This window comes from Choloepus didactylus, chromosome 8 (assembly GCF_015220235.1).
Source record: "Choloepus didactylus isolate mChoDid1 chromosome 8, mChoDid1.pri, whole genome shotgun sequence".
Classification (NCBI taxonomy): Eukaryota; Metazoa; Chordata; class Mammalia; order Pilosa; family Megalonychidae; genus Choloepus; species Choloepus didactylus.
Genome location: NC_051314.1, coordinates 10,083,061 through 10,104,635, shown reverse-complemented (window position 1 = coordinate 10,104,635; position 21,575 = coordinate 10,083,061). Strand labels below are relative to the sequence as shown.

Sequence of the window (21,575 nt, the reverse complement as noted above, 5' to 3'; positions counted from 1 at the left end):
GTGGATGGAGGGCCTGGAATGCTGGGTCCAAAAGTCAGGCTTTGTTCTGTAGGCAACAGGGAGCCATGGAAGAGTTTAGAGTAAGGGAGTGATGTGTCTGCTTCGTCTCTATCCTGACATATAGTAGACACTCACTATATGATGGCAAAATGACTATAGAATGCTTGACCTTAAGAAGTCATCCCAGCTAAATATATACAGTCACACATAATTTGTACTATTGAAGGAAAACCTGTTCATTCTAGAAAATTTGAAAAAGACGTAAAATGACAGAAAAATAACTGAAACACAATCCGTTGTTTTCATCAAAGACATCAGCTGTTCTTGAATACCTCTAGAGCCAGGGAGCTCACCTCTTACCAGGCTGCCTGAGACGGTTTGCGGTGGGAGCCAGAGGCCTCTGCCGGCTTCCTCCCTGGGCTGTGAGGAGCAGCCGCTGAGCACCAGCTCCTGCCAGCACCCTCAGTTCTGCCAGCGGGGACTTCTCCAGCCTGGTGGGGACACCCATTCCCGGAGGCCACGTCCTCAACACAAACCAGCCGGGGCCTTGCCCTGGTGAATGCAGATTTTCTTCTGGCTCAGACCCAGGACCGCCTGGCGGGCATCTAGGGAGGAGGGCCAGGCAGGAGGGACTCCACAGGGCCCTCCTCCTCCTCACGGGGGCTCCTCCTGCTCCAACAGCAGGCCTCTGGAGGGTCCTCAGCGGCTCCATTTTGGTTAAAAGGGATTCAGGGTAATTATGGGGGAGGAAGGGCTGGGGGCCTTATAAGGTGAGAAAAACAGACTCTTCCCACACGCCTTCCATGGCTGCTCCCCAGGGATGCTGGGGGCCGGGCTGGCCTCTGAGCCCTTCCCATCAGGGCAGCTGTGGGGAAAGCCCGGCTGGCAGGTCACCCCCACCCCCAGCTGCTTCCTCCTCTGCCGGGCCTGTGAGTGAGGCATTTCGGCAACCAAAAAAGCACTGGACGTGCATTAGGCACTTTCATTACATTTATTATTCTTCCTGTATTTAGCAGGGGCAGTGGAGACAGAGAACATTCATTTAAATCCTTTCCCTGAGCCAGAAGAACCCCCACTCTGCCGTGGGTGGCTGGCATGCATCACCCTTGCAACATCTCGGGAAATTAGGATGGGGTGGGCTGGCAGGGCCTCCCCCAGGGGCTCCCCAGGCCAGCTCTGCCGGCCTCGGCCTTGCTCAGCCCTTCCGAGAAAGGAACCAAACTGGATGAAAAGCAGCTGCCTTGGCTTTTGGGACGCGGTCTGCAGTCTGGCTCGCCCATGAGCCGTTTCCTCCCCTCTCCTTTCTTACCTCCCCGGGGGCTTCCCTGTGCCACCCCAGAAGATGCTGTGGTGCTCCCTGTTCTTGCTGGTGGTTTCGAAGCCCCCAGATGCAACTGCCAGCCTGGGGGAGGCAGACTCTGGCTGGAGGGCCTTGCCCTCCATGGGTCCAGGACCCGACTGGGGGGAACGACCCCAGGCCCGCAGCCTCATCTCCTCCCACACCTCCTGGGGCCGGAGGTCCCCGCCCTTCCCCCAGCCTGCAACCCATCCCCGCAGCAGCCACTCAGACCCCCCTCTCCCAGGCCCCCATCCTGCTCTCAGGGAAGGGTGGCCGAGGGCCCTTCTCCCCCGGGAGGCCCCTCACGCGTACATCTTCATGGCCTCGTGCGTCGTGGGGCAGTAGCGGGCGTGGAGCTGGGCCAGCAGCGCCCGAGACGTGGCCCGGAGGCGCGTGCCCTGGCTCTTCTTGTTCCACACGTGGACGGCGTAGGTGGCGTTGAGCAGCTGGGGCAGCTCCTCGGGGCTGACGTCCTCGAAGTACTTCTTCCAGCTCTGCCAGGGGATGGGGTAGAAGGCCTGGCGGGGCAGGGTGGTGACCCCGCGGCAGCCACGGCTCTCCCCCAGGCTGCGGATGGAGCACCACTGCTTGAAGACGCGCGTGAGCAGCTGCGGGCCCTGGTGGCCCCAGATCCAGCCGTTGTAGTGGGCCACGAAGTCCCGCATGCACAGCGCCATGAAGGCGTGCCACCGCTCGAAGGCCAGGAAGGCGCCGTTGAGCACATAGCGGGACTGGGTGCCCAGCGTGTTGCTCAGGTTCCGGAGGCTCCTGAGCACGATGAAGTCTGTATCCAGGTAGATGCCCCCGAACTTCCACATGAGCGCGATCCGCGAGGCATCGGAGAGCACGGGCAGCAGGTAGGGCTCCCAGCGGCGCCACACCCCGGCGTACCAGGCGGCCAGGGGTGTGTCCCGGAACAGCTCCTCCAGGTCCAGCGGGAGCAGCCGGACATTGGGGAAGCAGCTCAGAAGCGAGATGCCCAGGTTCCGGGGCAGGGAGGCGTTGCCCCCCGGGAGCCCCTTCATCAGGACGGCCACCCGGGACTCGGGGTGTGTCCTGGCGGCCGACTCCACAGAGCACATGAACAGGAAGTTGGGGTTGGTGCGGTCTGAGGTCTCGAGAAAGAAGATGTCACCCGGAGAGGCGGAGCCGGAGGGCGGCGTGGGGACGGCCAGGCGGGGGCAGGGGATGTCGGGCGGCAGGCTGTGGAGCTGCCCCTGGCCCTGGGGCTCCCCCGCAATGTGCCAGTAGATCAGGACGGAGACAAAAAATGTGAACTTGAAGCCGATGATGAGCAGGGTGCAGAGCCGCTGCCGGGAAGTACCCTGGAGCAGCCGCAGCAGGAGGTCGGGGGGCCTGGGCATGGTCTCCCCAGGTCACTCCGGGAGCCTCCAGCAGGAACTGACTGATCTGCAAGAGAAGCACCACTTTCGGGCTGGCCACCGGCATCCCTGACCCACCAGAAATAATGCTTGTGACCATTGGCTGGCGTCGGCCCCAGCTTCTGAGGCCCACCGGGCTCTGGGGCCAGGCAGGCCTGGGCTTGAATCTGGCCTGATGGCTCTCAGCAGGGGGACTTTGGGCAAATCCCGTCTCAGAGTCGCATTTCCTTCCTCACCGTAAAATGGAAACAGTGGCCCATGGCCTGAGGTTTGACTAGGGTCCCTGTCCCCGCCTTGGGAACACGCTGGCCGGACCCCCTACAACAGGCCCAGACCAGGCTCCGGCATGTGCCAGGGCAGCCAGAAGGGAGGCCTTTGCCACGTGGCACACAGGCCACGCTGGCCCTCGCCCTGCCAGGGCTGGCAGCCCACGAGTCAAAGCTCAGCTCCGTGGCCCCCAGCTCCATCTGGTTCCACAAACCAGGCCTGGAGCTCATCCGAGAGGGGAACAGCCAAGCAGGACGGGCTCGGCTGCAGGCCCCTGGGGGTGCCTGCTGGGATCCAAAACCCTTTGCCGGGACACGAAGGGGTCCCCTGAGCCCCTGGCTTTCTCTGCCTTTGACCTGGGCTGTGCTTCTCACAGGAAAGGGACAGGAAAGTTGGACCGTGACCTTGCCTGCTGGTGTTCTCTTTGGATCCCCCTCACCCCTGATGACGTCGCCTTGGCCCACAGCCAGGAAAATTCCTGGATGCCCTGCTGGTGGTTGGGGAAACAAGACAGGCTCGGGGCCTGTCCCCAGATTGGGACTGTGTGAATGGCTGAGAGACCTGAGACCCCAACTCTGCTGGAGCCAGCTAAGAGACCCCAGGCAAGTACCCGGCTCTCTTAGCCTCAGTCTTCCCACCTGCAGGAAAGGAATGCTGGAGCCCACTAAAGGGTTGTATTCATTCATTCATTCATTCATTCATTCATTCTGATGTTCTACCAGTTAGGTGCCAGATGACATCCCAGCATTTTATACACATTAAGTCATTAATCGTTACAGCCACCCTGTGGGATGGGAACCATCATCCCCATTGTACAGATGAGGAAACCAAGGCACAGAAAGGTTTGGTCACTTGCCCCAAGCCCCACAGCTAGTGAGTGGCAGGGCAGGGGTTTGACCCAGGCCACCTGGCACCAGCGCCTGTGCTCGTGGCCACTGTGCCACCCGGCCTGGGACGGACGGCAGCCAGGGTGCAAACAGCCTGGTGCCCCCGACCAGTCCATGCTATAAACCATGGTCCCACCCCCACCCACTCAGCCCCTCCTAAGTGCTCACACCCCTGGGACCTCCGGGGGCCGTCCCATCACTTCTACTTCAGGGGTAAGGAAACCAGCACAAAGGGGCAGAGGGATGGGGCGCGGCCTCGGGGTGAGAGGGGCTGGGGCCCACCCCCTCCCCAGGGCAGCTGGCACCTCCCAGTGAGCCTCCTAGCCAGAGGCAGGGCCAAGGGCAGGGAACCGTGAGGCCCCCGGCTTGGAACTGACCAGCCCACACAGCCCATGGTGGCGCAGTCCAGCAGGCCTCCTGCAGACACGCGCTAGCTCAGCGGCCAGCCTCTGGCGATGCAGACACGGCCTGTCCATTCGCTCTCTGCGCCTGCAAGTCCATCTGCAAAAGACGGGAAGAGAGAGAGGAGGGTCGTCGGCACTGGCCTCAACCCTCAGCCCCACAACTGGCCGGGCCTGGGGCTCGTTTGCTCACTGGTTCCCTCTCTCACCCCAGCAGGGGACATTCTTAGGGTCAGGCCCTTGCTGGCCCTTGGGAAAAGGGAAGGATCAGATGCGGCCCCACCCTCAAGGAGCCGACTGGGGGAGACGATGCTAGAGCTGGCGCAAGGGATGGAGAAGGGTGAGTTAGCCAAATGGCGGCGGCAGTGGCGGTGGCGGCTCTGGGTCTTGGTAAGCACCACGGCAGCAGAATCACCAGTCGGGTCGCACACTCTGTCCCCGCGCTCAGGGCCTGGCACATAGCAGGCGTCAAGCCATGGCTGCTGTCAGTGGCCCCGGCGGGTGGGAGGGCACAGAGGGCTGCGGGCACCTGGGACATCCAGACGCGGGCAAGGTGGAGGTGGTGAGAGATGGGGCGGGAGGGGGCGTGGAGGTCCTGGGGGACATGGCAGAGGCCTCGGCTGCCTGGCGAAGGAGCAGGGCCTTTGTGCGGTGGGCTGAGGAGCCACTGTGGGGTTTTAGGTGGGGACCGTGCCTTCCTGCTGCTCTGTGGGGCTGGGTGGGCTTCAGTGCAAGGCCAAGGCAGGAGGCCACTGACGGGCCAGGCCGGTGAGTGGGATTAGGAGACACAAGAGGACGAGGCTGGTGGAGTGGGGGAGGGAATTCAGGGGATTCCAAGTTTCAGGTGGGGAAAGTGGGTGCAGGGAGTTGTATGCCCCACAGTGGGTAGTGCCCGGGCATCCCCCCTTCCGGATGCGGTTAAGACTTTCCATGAGCTGTAACTGTGTCCTACAAAGTTGCCGCCAACACAGTGAGGAAACACAGAACTGCTGCTCCAGGGGAAACAGGCTTAGGTTCCCATGACATTTTCGACAACTGATGAGTGTGTAGCTTTGTTTCATGCGTGTTTCTGTGCAGAGACCTTACATGGTGTACATGCTGACCCATAGCACTGAGCTCACAGACAACTGCACTATCACTCATGCCTGAACGGAGCCGTTCTAACACACATATTTTCTCCGTAAGGCACATCACAGCCTTCGCATGCGCAGGGGCGCTAGATAGCTCTGTGGCAGTAGGCTCGGGGGCCATTAAACAGCGAGATCTCCCCCAAAATCTCCCAATTGCAAAAGACATTGCACTGAATAGACTGTAAAGGACACGTCTGTAGTATGAGCTGAGACAGGAAGGCCGAATGCCGCCTTGCTCGACCTCAGCCAGGAATGGGCACTTCGGGCCCCTCGAATCCTTCCGCTCTCTGCGCATGGACGTGCATAACCACAAAGGTGCAGCGAGTATTGATTTGGGGGTTGCAAATGCATTTTAGCGAGTAGGCACGCTTGCAAATATGGAATCTGCAAATCACGAGGGTTGACCACACGTCCACTCCCATTCGCGGTCTGGGTCCCGCCGGGTTGCTCTGGGTGGGGATTTGGGCCCCCACCCCCTGTGCGCCTTCCAACGTGGTCCACGGTGGCCATGACATACCCTTAACAGCCCCCTTGCCCCTCCACCCTCACCCTGAGGACAGGTGGCTCAAGGCCAGGTGGGCACCCTCTCTGTCCCTGGCTGTTTCTCCTGCAACCCAGGCAGGTGTCACCCTTGGTGGCTTCCAGGCCACCAGTCCAGTCCTGCTGAGGGTCACTCTGCTGATGACCCTGGCTCTATCCCCAGCAGAACCAGCCCCTCCAGTAGCACTGCCATACCCGAGGGCTCTAGCCTCACAGTCCCCTTGGGAACCCCCACTGAGCTCTGCCACCACCTCCATGCTGGCCTCGGGGTTGCGGTTGCAGTCCCCCCAAGTAACTCTGACCTGAGCGTGCGGTCTGACCCTCTCCACCCTGCCTTCTACCCAGCATGGCCAAGGATGGGCCAGAGGATTTGCTCACAGTCCTGAAGCAGAAGTGACACTGACAAGAAGGGAGTTAGAGCTCATCCTGGGGTGGGGGGGGAATCTCCTCAACTCCTAGGGCAGATGTGCAGATAATGAGCAAGTTGACCCCAACACGATGTGCTAAGCCCTCAGCTAATCCTCTCGTGGTCCAATGAAGTGAGGAAACAGGCACACTGAGGTCCAGTGTCTCACCCAAGTTCCCATAGCTAAGGGCCAGACTGAGGAGCTGACTTGGGGGGGCGGGACAAGCCCCGACCCTTAGCACCCTGCAGTACCTCCCTCTCAGGATACCAGGGGACACTGGTGAGGGCTGTGGGCTCAGAGAGACATTTACTGGGAGCCAGAGCAACAAGGGGGAAACATCACAGCGGTAACTTTGTTGAGCTCCTACTGTGTGCTACGACATACCCACATTCAATCCCCACCACAAACCTCTAGAGGGGTTCACTTCTATGTCCATTTTACAGATGAGCAAGCTGGCACTCTTGCAGTGACAGACAGCTCACCCCCTCACATTCCTTGTGGAGCAGCTCAGCCTGGGAGGAAGTTTCTCCCCAACAGTCCTGAGACCCACAAGACCACACACTGGGGGAAGGCTCCGGAAGCCCCTTCATGTTCTCGATGACCCTGCCTCCCCATCACTCTGGACCCTTCCAGGGCCCCTGCCTTTGCTCACACAGCTCCTACAGCCTGCAACGCCTTCCTGCTCCTTCCCAACCACCCACCCTCCTTGTTCTTCAAAGCCCCAGCCATCCATGCCCCTTGGCGAAGCTTTGCACCGTCAGAACCGAGCTGCCCCCTCTGGGAGCCCACTGGGTCTCACCTCCCAGGGACATGGCCCTCTGCTCATCACCCAATCCACCTGTCCTGGATCCTGCAGTTAGCTCTGGCCCCGGGAACGCCACCAATGGAGGGACTCGGTGGAGTTGTCCCCTGGTGCCCGCTGTCCTGCAAAGGTTAGGGCACCAGGAGTGGCTGTCGATGAACAAAGACCTGCTCACAAAGGAGCAGCAGCTGGGACATGGAGCACACTTGACCCAGCACCACCCTGCACCAGGCCCTCCGCTAACACGTGTCCCTCCGCTGCCCCGACGTCGGTTCTGACCCCCATTCTGGGTCGAGAAATGGCAGCTTCATCCTTCCCGATGCTCAGGCCCCAACCCGGCGTTATCCTTCTGCCTCCTTCCCCCTCGACAGTCACGTCTGGAGCTTCCCTGGGTTCCAGCTCGGGAAGAGAACAGGATCGGACCCACAGCCCTCCTCCCGGGGTGCCCTTGGCCCAAGCTCCCTTCTTGCCTCTCCCCACTGTTTTCTGCTTCTGCCTTCCCCTCGCTGCTGTCTCTGCTCCAGGGCAGCCAGAAGGGGCCTCCAAAATGCGGGCTGGGCCATGCCACTCCTCTGCTCGGACCCCGAGGAGAGCAGAGACCCGAGTCACTGGTCCCGCCTGTCCCCCCAGCCTCGCTGTGTGTCCCCCTTCTCTCCCCGTCATCTCTGCCCGGCTGCACTGGCCTCTGGCTCTTTCTTGAACGGCCTCCAGTCCCCACTGTGTCTCTTTGCATTTGCTGATCCCTCTGTTTGGAACACTCTTCCACGGGGCTCATTCCCTCATTCCCTCCGGGGCCCTCCCCAGCCCCCCAACTCACATTAGAACACCCCATTACTTCAATGGCCTCTAATTTAATTTTTTTTCCTCCCTAGCATTTATAAATAAAACAAATATATTTTACTTATTTCTTTTGGTTATTTTTCTGTCTATTCCCATTAGAACATAACTCTGTGAAGACAGGGATATTTTAGGCCTTATGTACCGCTTTACTCCTGGCATGTAGTTGAAAAATATTGAGTAAATGAGTGAGCAAGCCAGTGAGTGAGTGTGTGTGAGTGTGAGTGGGTGGGTGGCTGAGTGAGCAAGTGAGAGGAAACTGGGGCTCAGAGAGGTTGGGTGAGCCACCTGGGCTCCCCCAGCCCAGGCCGTGAGTGGCAGAGCCCCGATGTAAGCCAGGAGCCTTCTGTTCCCGCGGCCCCTGCTCTTAAGCCTAGCTTGGTCCTGAGTATTTTTAGTCCAATGCAGACTACACTGATGGATGGACAGACAGTTAGATGGACAGCCAGGCACAGAGAGAAGCCCTGGCCACCCAGGGGCCCTGCAGCAGTGGGCCGACAGGAGCCCACGGGGAGTGGGGTGGGGTCTGGGTATGGTGGGAGGGAGGCCGGGCCACCCAAGTCCACGCCTGGCCATGGCCCGGGGAGCCCGACTCAGGCAGCTCCATATTTAGTGCTGGAGCTCAAGACCCAGGAATAGAAACTGAGTGGGGCCAAGTTGGCCTCTGCCCAGTGCCTGAGTGACCTCGGGCCCAGAGCACACTCCCGGCCCCGAGGATGGGCCCTCAGCAGCCCGGGCCTGGCACATCGCACCACTGCCTCCCACCGCCTGCCCAGCCCCACCCCTTCCACCCCCACAGCCGGGGAGACAGTTCCCAACAGCAAGTGGCCTGTAGCCGCTCCTGCTCTAAACCCTCCCTGGGCTCCCAATGGCCGGAACCCTCCGTCCATCTCAGGCAGGGGGTGAGGGGTGAGTAGAGGGGCAGGGGGCCGGTGGGAGCAGAGGGCCAAAGGCCTGGCCAGACCCCTGCTGGCCTGACTCGTGGCACCAGCATCAGGGGACCAGGCCCTAGTGCCTCGAGAAGGCTCCCTACCCTGGCGCTCATCACCCTTTGTTACCTGCCCCCCAGTTGAGGCATCCCCAAGGGTGAGACCTGCCTCTGGCCCAGTCTGTGCCCCCATGTCCAGCCCTGGTTACCCAGAACAACAGCACAGGGTCACAGCACTGGTGGGGCCCCCTCCATGCCACACCAACCTACTACCAGGCTCATCCCTCCAAGGGCTGGGACCTTGGAGATTCAGACATTCTGATGGGGACACGGAGGCCCAGAGAGGGAAAGGGGCTCAGCCAAGGTCACACAGCAGTGCAGGGTAGAGCCAGAGCAGGAGCCAGACCTCCAGCCAGGCCTTCAGTCTGGGGCAGTGGGGTCCAGGGCAGCCCCCTCCTGCCCCTGTTCCCTGGGGGCCTTCTGGAAGGAGGTGGGCACCCCAGTGGATGCCACACCTGGAAACAGAGCAGCCAGAGGGAGCTTGGAAACAAGCTCCTGGCATTGGTTTCCTGTAATTGCTGTAGCAGACTATCACCCATGGGTGTCCTAAAATTGAGACCTTTCTTGGTGTGAAAAAATGAATACTCAGAGCTTCCCAAATCTTGCCACCAAATAAATGAAAATTTTATCCAAAATTCCAACACAGATTACAAAACAAAAACAAAATCCTACAAAACTTCAACCAGCTGAAGTTCAAATTAACCTTCGAATTAAGGTTACCACAGTGGGGTTTATTCCAGGAATGCAAAGATGGTTCAATATTGGGAAATTATTAATATAATTCAGCATATTAATGACTCTAAGGAGAAAAATAAGATGGTCATTCCTTAAAAACCGTTAGACAAATTTTTCAACACTCATTCTTGATCAAATAGGAATCAATAGGTATTTCCTTCACAAGATCGTTTATATGAACACAAAAGTCAAGAGACAGCTGCATTCTCAGGGGACAATGTGGGGGCCCGCCTGAAGTCTAGAATCAGACAAAGATGCCCACTCGCACCACTGCTCCTGGCTATTTCATTGGATATATTCACCAAAGCAATTTGACAAGAGAAAGAAATCAGAGATAACAATTGGACAGAAACAGTTAAAACTATTGCTATTTTCTTATAGTATTCTTGTAAACCTGGAAAAGCCAAGAAAAACTATTGAAAAACTACAAATAATGAAAAATGGTAGGATACAAATCCACACATCCAAAACACACATACACTTAAACACAAAAACTAGCAGTTGAAAGATATAAGTTATGACAACAACAACACTTAAGAGTTAAATTGAACAAAAGCTGTGCAAAACCTTTGTGAGCAAATTTTAGAGCTCCTGAAGAATACAAAAGTAAACTCAAAAGAATGGAAAGACAAACTGTTTTTGGGTAGAAGACTTGACTTCAGAAAGATGTCAATTCTCCAAGCCAATTTATAAATCATACACGAAGCTGAATTAGACAAATTGATTCTAAAGCTCATATAGAAAAACAAACAAGCAAGAACCTACAGGAAAAATCTAAGAAAGAACAAATGAAGAGGCCCTTTAGATCTTAAAATATACCATAAAATTTCACTAATTAAAACAATGTGGCCTTAGCACATGAACAGAAAAACAAATCAATGGAACAAAAGAGAACTCATGTAAATATGGTAATTTCATATACAATAGAGGCAGCATCTCTGATCAGTAGCCAAAGGTGAAACAATAAAACCCAGCAAAGTAAAGAACAAACTGCGGGTGAATTCCTTTATAACCCTGGAGCTGGGATGGCAATACCCAGATAGTGTCTCTCACCTATTAGATTGGTAAAAATCCAAAAGCTTGACTAAACATTCTTTTGACCAGGCTATGGGGAAATAGTCACATACATACGTACATATAGCTGGTGGACTTATCAGATAGAAGGACTCAACATATCAACAGCTATCAAATGACACATGCGTTTGCCCTTTGGGCAAGCATTCCCACTTCTGAGAATTTATTTGCCAGATAAGTGTAATTTATACAAGGTCACAGGTTTGTCATTGCCAAAGATTAGAAGCAACCCAAGGTCTTTCTCTAAGGACACGCTGATCCCATGGAAAACAACGTCTGCTCTGTGTTAGGTCATTCAGGAATTCACACAAACGCAGCGAGTCATGGTTTAAGTAGAGAATTTAAGGTTTATTAGAGGAAGAAAGCAGAAGAAAGCAGGTGGGAGCCATTAGAAAAGAAAGAAAGGAAAAATGGCTTCGGCCCTCTATCTGAGAGCAGCATTTTTTAAAGGAAAAACCCACGTTGGGTATTGGGGGGAAGGTCCTGCTGGTGTGTTCTGGGCCTCGATTGGGTGAGTGCTGATCAGTTTCTGCTGACTGGTTACTAGGGTTTTAACACACTACTCTTCTTTGATGTGCACTATATTATCTATGTGAAGGAAGCAGGCCTTTTGGCTTGTTTGCGGTCATTCATCTTTATGGGGATATCTGATCTTGCCTTGTCTGCCCCCTGGAGTCCAGGTGCCACTGTGACTGGGATTCCTGAAACAGCCTTCAACCCTTAGTTTATGGCGCACCTGGTATTTATGAGATAAGCAGCAGGGCCCGTGGATCAGACATTCCTTCTATATGTTAGACTCTTTTTTCTGGGGTCTGACACTCTGGGAGGGCAGAGACAAGGTCGCTTGTACCCGTTTCTGCACCCCATGGACCCAAAATGGTGCCCAGCACACAGTAGGTAGGCAATTTTTATATATTTTTTGAATGAAGGAGCAAATAATACCTACCCCGCCCAGAAAGCCAGGATCAATTGTGATAATTACTTAGGGGGCTGCCATTTGCAAAGTGTATAGCATGTGTGAATGCAAATTATAAATGTCATAACTGGTGCATCCTGCCCACCACCTGGAGGCACCAAATAAAGGCACATGCCTTTAACTCTTCATGTTAAAGAACCTGAGTATTTGCTGGTCCAAGAGTCCCTTTCTACCATCCCTGAGGCCATCCCTCCAGGGTAACTCCAGGTCTGCACTGGAGACAGGGAGGAAGATCAGGCTGGCTGAGGTTGGCTTCTCAGGGGCAGGGGAAGCTGCCCTCCCTGAGTTTTATGCTCAGATAAGGCAGTAAGAAGTCACCGCAAATCTGGGCTCCTGCACCCACAGCTCCCCAGGCATGACTGTACACACTCCCGAGTGCACACACCAGGACCCGTCCTGAGCACATGACCAGCTTTTCTTCCTGGTCATTTGCTCAGAGAGCCCAGAGGTTCATCAGAGAACATCAGAACTCCAAGTGATGGAATGCGCCTTGGAAAAGATCAGAGTTCACTCTACTCAGAGGAAGGAGCCCACAAGGCCTAACTTTCTCTCTCTTTTTTTTTTTTTTGGCCATATTAAAGATGAAAAATAACTGGAAGCAAAAAAGTGCCCAAGCATCCAGGACTCGGCCATTACTGTCATTATTTTTAACAATCTTTGCAAATTGGATATTGACTGGGCAAGGGCACTGGTTTCTATCTTCTACACACTTGCGCATCACCTTGGAAGACAATCCCTACATTAGTCAGGGTTCTCTAGGGAAACAGAAACAACTGGAGATATCTGTAAATAGTATGAGATTTTATAAAGTGTCTCACACAGCCGTGGGGGTGCACGAGTACAAATTCCGCAGGGCAGGCTGTGGCTGGCGCTGCGATGAGGGTCCTCGATGAATTCCCCAGAAGCTGGCTGGCTGGCGTAGAGACAAAAGTTCTCTTCTGTCCACTGAAGCTATCACCTCCCCCTTAAAATCCTCCAACAGATTAGATTAAACGGCTCTCATTGCGGAAGACACTCCCTTAGCCAACAGCCATAGATGCGATCAACATACTGCTGATTTAAGAGCCGGAAATGTCCTTGCAGTAAGGGTTTAACCACACAGATGGGCACTATCCCCCGGCCAAGCTGACACGCGAACCTAACCGTCACACCCCTCTTCCGCAAATCTGAGCCTCGATTTCTTCATCTGTAAAATACAAGGCTTGGGAAAGAGGACTTTTCTAATCTGGTCCCCTGGCACCAGTTCTGTCCATTCTATGAGAGGCAGTCATCACTGACCTCCGGAGACAGGAAGTGTCAGTGCCGCCTGCCGCTTGGTGCCAAGGCCAAGGGCACAGAGGTCAGGAGGAAGGGCGATGCATGGACAGAGTTCCTGCTCAACCTGACGCAACACACTGTCTTGGAAAGAATCGGGGCAAGCCCTCCGCAAGCCCTCAGCACCTCCCACAGCCCCCAGGCCCTTCGCTCATTATTCAACAAAAGTTTGGGCACCTCCCGTGTGTCACATGTGGCCTTGATAAAGCAGCTGACAATCTAGAGGGGAAACTCACAGATAAAGAAATCCAACAGCTGGTGGTGTGCACTGCGGAGGAAAAAGTAGCAGGGCCGGTGGCCTGGGAGGATGGGGCCACAGTGTCAGGGAGCAAGCCGTGAGGACATCTGGGGGCAGCGTGTCCCAGCAAGGGAGGGAGGTGAGTCCGAAGGTCCTGGGTGGCAGGTACCTGGGGTGTTTCCGGAACAGCAGAGGCTGCCATGCTGGGAGCGGAGTAAGGCAGGTGGGCTGGGGACCTGGGGAGGAGGTCAGGGAGGCAGTGGGGAGGCCAGACCCCCGGGGCCTCCCGGCCACTGGAAGGACTTGTCTTTCTCTGAGTGGGTGGGGTGCCCGTGGGAGATTTTGAGCAAGGGGGTGCTATGGTATGTATGATGTGTCTTAGAGGGAGCTTTAAGATCTGGCTGCTTCTGGAGGCCTGAGGCCCACCCCAGTGATAATCCAGGACAGAGGCTGATGCACCGGGGCGCGGAGCAGGGACATAGGGGAATGGGGAGAGCACCTCCCTTTCAGCAGGTTTCCCCACATTTCTTCCGCGTCTGTCTGTCTATCTTTGTGTCTCTTGGGCCTGACCAACCCAGCCTCCTCCCTGGCCTCCCGGCCTCCACTCCCTACTCTCCAGGGGCTCCCCTCCGCCTCTGCCCCTCTCTAGGCCACGGCACCAGCCAAGCCAACCGCCTCCCCTTTGCTAAGAATGCACCAGGCTCTGGGGCTCCAGGTTTCCCCCATGGGCTCCTCCCTCGTCCCCAGATGTCCCTCCACCTGTCCCTGACCAGGAACCTCCTAACCTTATCATAACAGTTGCCACCGCAGGCCCAGAGCGGCCCGCCAAGAGCTCGTCATTCTCTGCCTCATTTGGTCTTCATGTCTCTCATCATGTGCCCATTTAACACATGAGAAAAATAAGGTGCACAGAGGACAGGTGAACACCCCAAGGTTGCAAGGTTAGTAGGCGTGCGAGATACGGGCACCCCAGGTCCCAGAGACGCGGAGTAAGGGGAAACTGCTGACCCCCCGAATGCCTTTGAAAACGTCAGCAAACACTTGAAAGGAAAGCTGGCCGCCTGCCTGTCAGGCAAACACACCAAGTTTCTGTAATGTGCTCTTTCCAGCTCTTCCCAAATGTTCCTCCACCTCACTCAGGAACCTCCTAACTGTAGTAGGTAAGAACAACTATCTGCCCCCAGTACACCAAATTGCTAATGGCGGTTATTCCTGGTTGTAAGGATTCTGGGTGCTTTTAGACAGCACCATTCGGCACTGCCTAGGCATTTCCACAATGTGTGTACACGAACACGTAGCCAACAGCAGGACCACGGCTACGGGGGCACAGGGCGGGGGAGGGGGGTTCAGCCAGCCGGCGGGGGCACCTCCCGTTTTGCTCTTTATCTTGAAGACAGTGAGGAGCCACCAAAGCTTTTAGGCAGGGACGTGGTGTGGCAATCTTCCCATGACTTTGGCAGAGGGGACACCTGTTGGCATTCAGTATACTCTTTCTGGTTCCTTTCTGATGCCTCCATTCACCTGGATCGATGTTTCCACAGAACCACAAACGGGCAGGCCCACAAAAAGAGATCCTATTGCACATACTGTTCTATGCCTTGCTTTATTTCTCACTGAATAATATGCCAGTCTCCTGTATTCTAAAACTAGATTGTGGTGATGGTGGCACAATGTATACATTTCCTAAAACTCATTGAACTGTATGCCTACAATGATGTGCAAATTATACCTCAACAAAGAGTTTCAAAAATATACGTCGTGCCTTTCATATGATGTCAACGAATAGAGCTCCACTCCCGAATTTTCCAGGGTTATGCTATATCCCAGCACATGACAGCTCCATCCTCCATTTCACCTATTTCCCTCTGGGACCACTGGAAACGTTTCCCCCTTTTTGCTTTTATTAACAACACCCCCGGTGAATATCCTAGTGCCTACAGCTTTGAGCACCGGCTTAATTGCTTTTATGGGAATCACTCCTAGAAGTGAGCCTCCTGGCTCAACAGAAATGCACTGGAAGGTTCTGGATCCTTCCCACTAGCTGGTCCAACTGACATAGCATATAATCCATGTACCACCAGTGGAGGGTGCGCTGTCTCCCCACACCCTCACCACCCAGGCCCCACAGTGCTTGTCTGCTTGTCCTCTTTGCTTATCTGGTGAAAGATAAATACGACTCGACTCATTCTTTCTGCTTGTGCTCGTTCTTTCTGTTTGTGCTTGTTCTGTTTGTGCTCGTTCTTTCTGTTTGTGCTTGTTCTTTCTGTTTGTGCTCATTCTTTCTGTTTGTGGTTGTTCTTTCTGTTTGTGCAGCTTGCACTGCTGGCAGAGGCCAGGCGAGGCACTTTGAGTTTATGGACCACTCCCCAAACTGCTCCCCGTGAGGTCTGGGGCTAAGTGGTTTAAGAATAACAATAGCGCATATTTTGTGATGGTTCACACCAGGCAGCCAGCCCTCAGAGCAAACCTGAACGGCAGGTGCCCTTAGTAGTAATCATAGTTAATAAAAGAGTTAAGGAAACTGAGGCACAGCTGGGAAGTGGAGTCAGACACCCTTTGCCAGATGAAAGGAGTCTGCCCAGGACTGCACTGGGGTTCAGGCCCCAACTTGCTGTGATAAAGAAGAGACACTGGACTCGGAGCCTCAGTGTCCTCATCTGTAAAACAGGACAGCAGCAGAAGATAGCTGAGAGGATTAATTACATGAGGTTACAGAGTGTCTGGCACTTAGTGGGGACTCAATTGATGGGAACCCCCTCTGCTTCAGGGTTTTCTTGGAGACCGTGGGAAGGAGCAAATGAAGGCTGCAGACACCTGGGGGGAGGGGCGTCTCCCCGGGTTCTTTATCCTGCATCTGGAACAATCACTTCTGCTCCTGCCAATCAAGCCTGTTCAGAGCGTGAGTTAGAGCCAGCCAAGGCCACTTGTCCTGTTTCACTTTCCCACGCTCGTCCATCCAGCCCTTCACTGCCAGCTCCAGCTCTGCACACGTGGGAAACCCAGAAGGCTGCGGCGTCCTCCCAGGCTCTGCTCCGGTGGGTTGTGTGTGGCACCGGCCAGAAGGCAAGGAGGTTCCCCCGGTCCTGGGCCAACCATGCCCGGCTGGAGGCTCCCACACCTGCAGGGCTCTGTCCAGAGGGAAAAGAGAGGCGGGCAGGAGAAGAAGGGACACTGATCCTCCCACACCGGCCAGAGCAAGATGGGCGCTGTTCCCCGATACGACGAGAAAGAGAGACTCCGAGAGGAAAGCCGCCTGCCAGGTGTGGTGGGGAGAGCCTGGATGGTACCAGCCCTGCAGCCTGTCAGGGTCAGCTGAGTGACCCTGAGCAAGGCACTCCCCTCTGGCATCTGAACGGAGATAACACCTGCTACTTCCCAGGGAAGCGGGACTGGCAGGGACGAGGCCAGTAAACAGCCTAGCCTGGCTGGGACCTCGGTGCCACTCCCGTCACTAAGATCAAAGTCGATGAATAAAGTGCCCCTCAGGCCCTCCCTCCGGGCCTCGCCCTGGATCCCTCCCGCTCCTGCTGCCCTGCCCCTCCCCACGGGCCTCAGCCCTCCCTCTCCTGGCTCCTTCCCATCAGCTCACAAGTGCAGCCAGCACACCCTCCTCAAAAAGCACACACAAATAATGTCAAATAAGAATGAACAACTTGCTCCTCAAACACACACACACACAGAGGACATGTCAGCAGCAGCAAAAAATGCAACCTAAATGACAACCTGGGAGAACACCTGGGCCAAAGAGAGATCAAACAAGGGGCAAATACCTCTTGGACAAGCTCAAGCAAATAACTAAGAAACACAGATATCCGGACACTCATTCTCTTCGATCTGATAATTTCATTGCTAGAAGTAAAAAGAAACGCACACCCACACTTGAGGCAGGAGAGCATAAACCTGCTGAAAAACCACTGGGCTGCAGAAGTTTGTAGCCATTGGCTAACAGGTCATTCCCTTTCCAAGAAAAATTCAGCAACGCATAAATGTATGCAGAAATTCCATGTCACATCATTTAAAAGAGCCAAATACAAAGAGAATCCAAGTGTCAAAGCAGCTCCATTAACCAAATATGATGTCACGCTATGTAAGCATTGAGAACTATTAAAGACAATGTTTGAGAGGTGGGGAAAGCTTGCAAACGATGGCTTATTGGGAAAATGGGTAGATGTAAGGTATTCAAACGAGTTTTCAAAAGTGTTTAGAAAAAAGTCTGGGGAAAAAGGCAAATGTTAACAATCGTTCTCTCTGAGTGATACCACTATTGAGTATTCCCCAGCTTCACTCAGATAATCCATTCGAGAGATGTTGAATGTGCGCTTACTAAGTGCTGGGCTGGCACTGGGATTCAGACAGGGTCCCTATCCTCTGGGCTGGCACTGGGATTCAGACAGGGTCCCTATCCTCCGGGAGCTTCCCCTCTGGGGGGAAGGTCAGGGATGGGACAGACAATCCAGGGGAATCAACAGGAGCTGGGCACCAGCACCGAGGCGGCTCACTGAGTCTCTAGGGGTCCAGGTCTGTGACCCTAAGGCCGAGTGGGGGGAGTTGGGGTGCCGTGGCACAGTGTGGTGGGCCACAACCTCCAGGTGCTTCACAAGCACCCCCCTGTGGCTACGCCAACCCTGCGGCTCCCTGGGGCGGGGCCAGCCGAGGCGGCTGTAGGTCTTCAACAGCAGGAGGAAACAAAGCCCGGATTTTCGAAGCCTCTCCATGTCTGATACTGAGCAGTCCCAGCAGACAAGCGGGGGCAGCCATGAGGCCCCAGGGAAAATGGCTGGGAGAGAAAGCACCAACAGACGGGGCTAGGGCGCCGCTCTCCCTTTCTTCCCCCTTGCATTTTGGTCCCCTTCAGGCAACTTCAGCTGTGTGAACAGTGCATGCTGCCGGGGTTGGGAGCCTGGAGAAGATCTGGGGGTGCCTGGAGGGGTGCGGTCCTGGCCCCGCCTGGGCCCGGCTGTGTGACGCTGGGCCTGGTGGCCGGCTCTGGGTCCCAGCTCCTGAGTCCTTTGAGGGGTAGATGGAAAAGAGGAAATCCTTGGGCAACTGGAGGAAAGAGCAGGAAAGCTGGGGAGGGGCCTGGTGCACACCTGGTGCTTTCAGTGTTGGGTGAATGAGGGGTAAATGGCTCTCAATATGGGGGGTGGGGGCAGCAGAGAGGGTGTTTGCGGGTAAGGGCGGCCGTGGGGGGATGGCTCAGCAGGGACCGGGAAGGAGATGGGGGTTTTTCTACCCTCAGGTGACTGCTGAGGAAATGAGGCAAGTAAGATCAGTCCAGGAGGATGGGCTCTGGGTCCGGACCTCACCCTTCCATCCGGGAAAGACGGAGGGAAGAGAAGCCCGAGGGCAGGAGAGGCCCGGGTCTGCGGTCCTCGGGGGGCGCTCTCAGGAGAGGGGCCGCACCCGGCTGCCCCCCTCCCCAGCTCTGCCCCGTTCGCCTCCGCCCCCCGGAGGCCCTCCCCGAGTCTCGGCGCGTCCCAGCCCTCAGCATCCCTAGGGACCCAGCGCCACCGCCTCCGGCCCCGGCCCCGCTGGCCGCCCCCAGCCCTCTCCCCAGCCGGACCCCCTCGAGGGCGGGGTGGAGCACAGGCGGGCGGCTACGCTCCGAGATGGCCCCGGGCCCCCAAGGTCGCGGCGCGGGGCCGGATAGGGCCCGCCCTCGGACCCAGGATTCTCGCCCCAGGAACCCCCTCTCCGCCCGCGGGACCCCGGCCCGGGCGCAGCTGCCTCGAGGGCTCGGGGGCCGGGCGCGCCGCTCCATCCCTCGCCGGCCGGAGCGCTCAACTTCGGGCCCGCCGCGGCCAGGGTGGGAGACGACCGCCCGCGACCGCCGCGCCGGGCCCGTGAGCGCACAAACGTCGCTCCCCGAACAGGTGGCCCGGGGCGGCGGCCGGACCCTCCGCGCGCTGCGCAGCCCACCTCCCCCCGCCCCTCCCCAAGCGCGCCCTCCTCCCGGCTCCCCGCGGTGCCCCCCAGAGCCACCCCTCGGCGCGGACCCCCGTACCTCCCGCTCCGGCGGCGGCGGCGGGAGGTGGACAGCGGGCCCCGGGCGGGCGCGGCGGCGGGGAGGGCCGTTCCCCCGAGCCCTGCGGGCGGAGGCACCGCCCCTTCCCGGCCCGGGGCGGGTCCAGCGCTGCCCCGCCCCGCCCTGCGAGTCCCCGCGCCGCGCCGCGCCGCCCCTGCAGGGTCCCTGCGGGTCCCCGGCGGGCCTGGGCCGTCACCCGCCCGCGGGCCAGCAGGGAGCGACCGCTCCCCGGGTTGCCTGCGGCCAGCGGGATGGGTTTATAATCTCATTCCCCCCATTTAACAGATGCGAAAACTGAGGCTCAGGGCGGCTAAGTAACTGAAGGCCACACACCTGAGCAGGGGCAGGGCCAACATTTGAACCTGGGCCTGCCCGTTGCCGCTGTCCGGAGGTATTTATTAAACGCCCCCAGTCCCCCATTCTGTGCTAATCACTTCTGCGCCATCCCAGCGTTTTCTCCAATTGTCAGCTCTTTGCTTGAACCTTCACAGCTCCTGAGTATCCCCGAGGCTGCCCTAGTCCTTTCCCCTCTGGCAGTCTTCTCCCACCCCCGGGCACCCGCTGCCGGCTCCCCACTTCTTCCTTGTGCTTCCTCCTCCTCAGCGGGCCACTGGGCTGCCCCTGCTGCTGGGAAAATTCAGCACTGCCCAGCCTGGAGAACAGTGTCTGCCACATAAAGTAGGTGCCTGATAAATATCCTTTGAGTGAATGACTAAGAAGAAAATTCCCACCAGCTGCCTCCATCTGTATGGGACTTTCTACCATGGCACCCACCCTGATACTATCACCCAGCCCTGTGGCTTTGGAGTCCATCTTTCTGCCCTTGACACCCAAATGTGAATCTCAGCCTGCCCACCCCCAACTCTAACCATCCCCTGAAGCCCTCCCTTTTCATTGCTCCAACCAACCCTCAACCTTTTCCCCCAAAGCTGTCCTCCTGCAGCTTCCCCAACTCAGTTAACAAAAACCCCATTTTCCACTCAGGCTCCAGACTTGGACTCCCCTCTCTGTCCGGCACACACATACCCCACAACCAGTCCCACAGCAAGACTCTGAAAAGATGGCCCCATGTGACCCTTCACACCCTACTATCAGGTCCAGGCCACCAGCATCTCCTGGCTGGCAGTGATTACCTCTTCACTGCTGTCCCTGCTTCTGCTGCCTCCTCACCCACCTCCTCCCCAAGGTCTATTCTCAAAACAGCAGCCAGGGGGGTGATGATAAAACCTAGGTCAGGTCACCTCCCTCCACTGCCCAGAAACTTCTAGGGGTTCCTCATTGGGCTCAGAAGAAAAACCCAGGTTCCTGCCTCCCTCTGACCTCAGCTGCTTCCAGACTGCACCCCAGCCACGCTGGCCTGCTTCCTGGGTCTCACCCCTTCCAGGACCCTTCCCCAGATCGCTCCTAACTCTCTCCTTCGAGGTTTGGCTTCAGTGTCCTCTCCTTAGCGAGGCTTCCTTGACCTCCCTATTTCAAACCGGACACACCCACCCCACGAATTTTCCCCAAATACCTATCACCATATGACATGCTTTGTATTTCACAAGGGCATTTATTTTATTGCTGGTCGCCTGCACTAGGATGTGAGCCCCCCAGGGCCTGGGTCTCCTCTGACTTGTCTTCTGTGCACCCTGCCTGGGCTAGCACCCGGAAGAGTAACCGGCACTCAACAAATACCCGTGGAATGGCCGTGTACCCTTTCACCACTTGTAATATTCTTCATGCTTTTTCTTTATATCAACTTTTCAGTTCCAATCAATGTATCCTAAAAGGATACTTTCTATTACTACCCTAAATGGAAAGCCACCATCACCAACCTAGACTAGAAGGTAACTGTAAAAATGAAGTTGAAACAATGTTGTAATGCTCTGGCTGGATACTGTTAGCTGCCTAAGGGCTGAGCCCACTGCTGCTCTTTCCTTGTTAACGAAGGAGATTCCGGCCTATTAAAGACAGGCCAGCGCCTGGAAAGCATTTGTGGACCCAGGCGGAAGGGTTTAAAGAGAGTTGAGAAGGGGGTGTCTTTCTTGTGGGAGCGATCTCCTTGATTCAAGGCTGTGCCCTGCCCCGTGTGTTTCCTGGCCGTCCCTGTGGGGGAAGCAGCTTGCTTAAGCCTCACAACAACCTTCTTTGGCAGTAGTGTTATTTCCATTTTTGCAGATGAGGGCATTGAGGCAGAGGGTGGAACTGACTTGCCCAAAGTCAGCGAGTCTGTTAAAGAGGGGCAGAGGTA

The 21,575-nt window shown here is 56.3% G+C and overlaps 1 protein-coding gene across 1 annotated transcript; it reads right to left on the bottom strand.

Moving 5' to 3' along the window:
* Window positions 1-296: 296 nt before the first annotated feature.
* On the bottom strand, window positions 297-19,451 carry A4GALT (alpha 1,4-galactosyltransferase (P blood group)). Its single transcript, XM_037846641.1, has 3 exons — window positions 19,322-19,451; window positions 4,253-4,376; window positions 297-2,749 (listed from the first exon to the last, which is right to left on the bottom strand). The coding sequence occupies exon 3, from the start codon at window positions 2,701-2,703 to the stop codon at window positions 1,642-1,644; it is 1,062 nt and encodes a 353-aa protein (XP_037702569.1). The 5' UTR covers window positions 2,704-2,749; window positions 4,253-4,376; window positions 19,322-19,451; the 3' UTR covers window positions 297-1,641.
* Between the last annotated feature and the right edge of the window lie 2,124 nt (window positions 19,452-21,575).

What these genes read in the sequence shown, in the direction of transcription:
- A4GALT (XM_037846641.1), bottom strand. Translation starts at nt 2,703, where the DNA reads ATGCCCAGGCCCCCCGACCTCCTGCTGCGGCTGCTCCAGGGTACTTCC.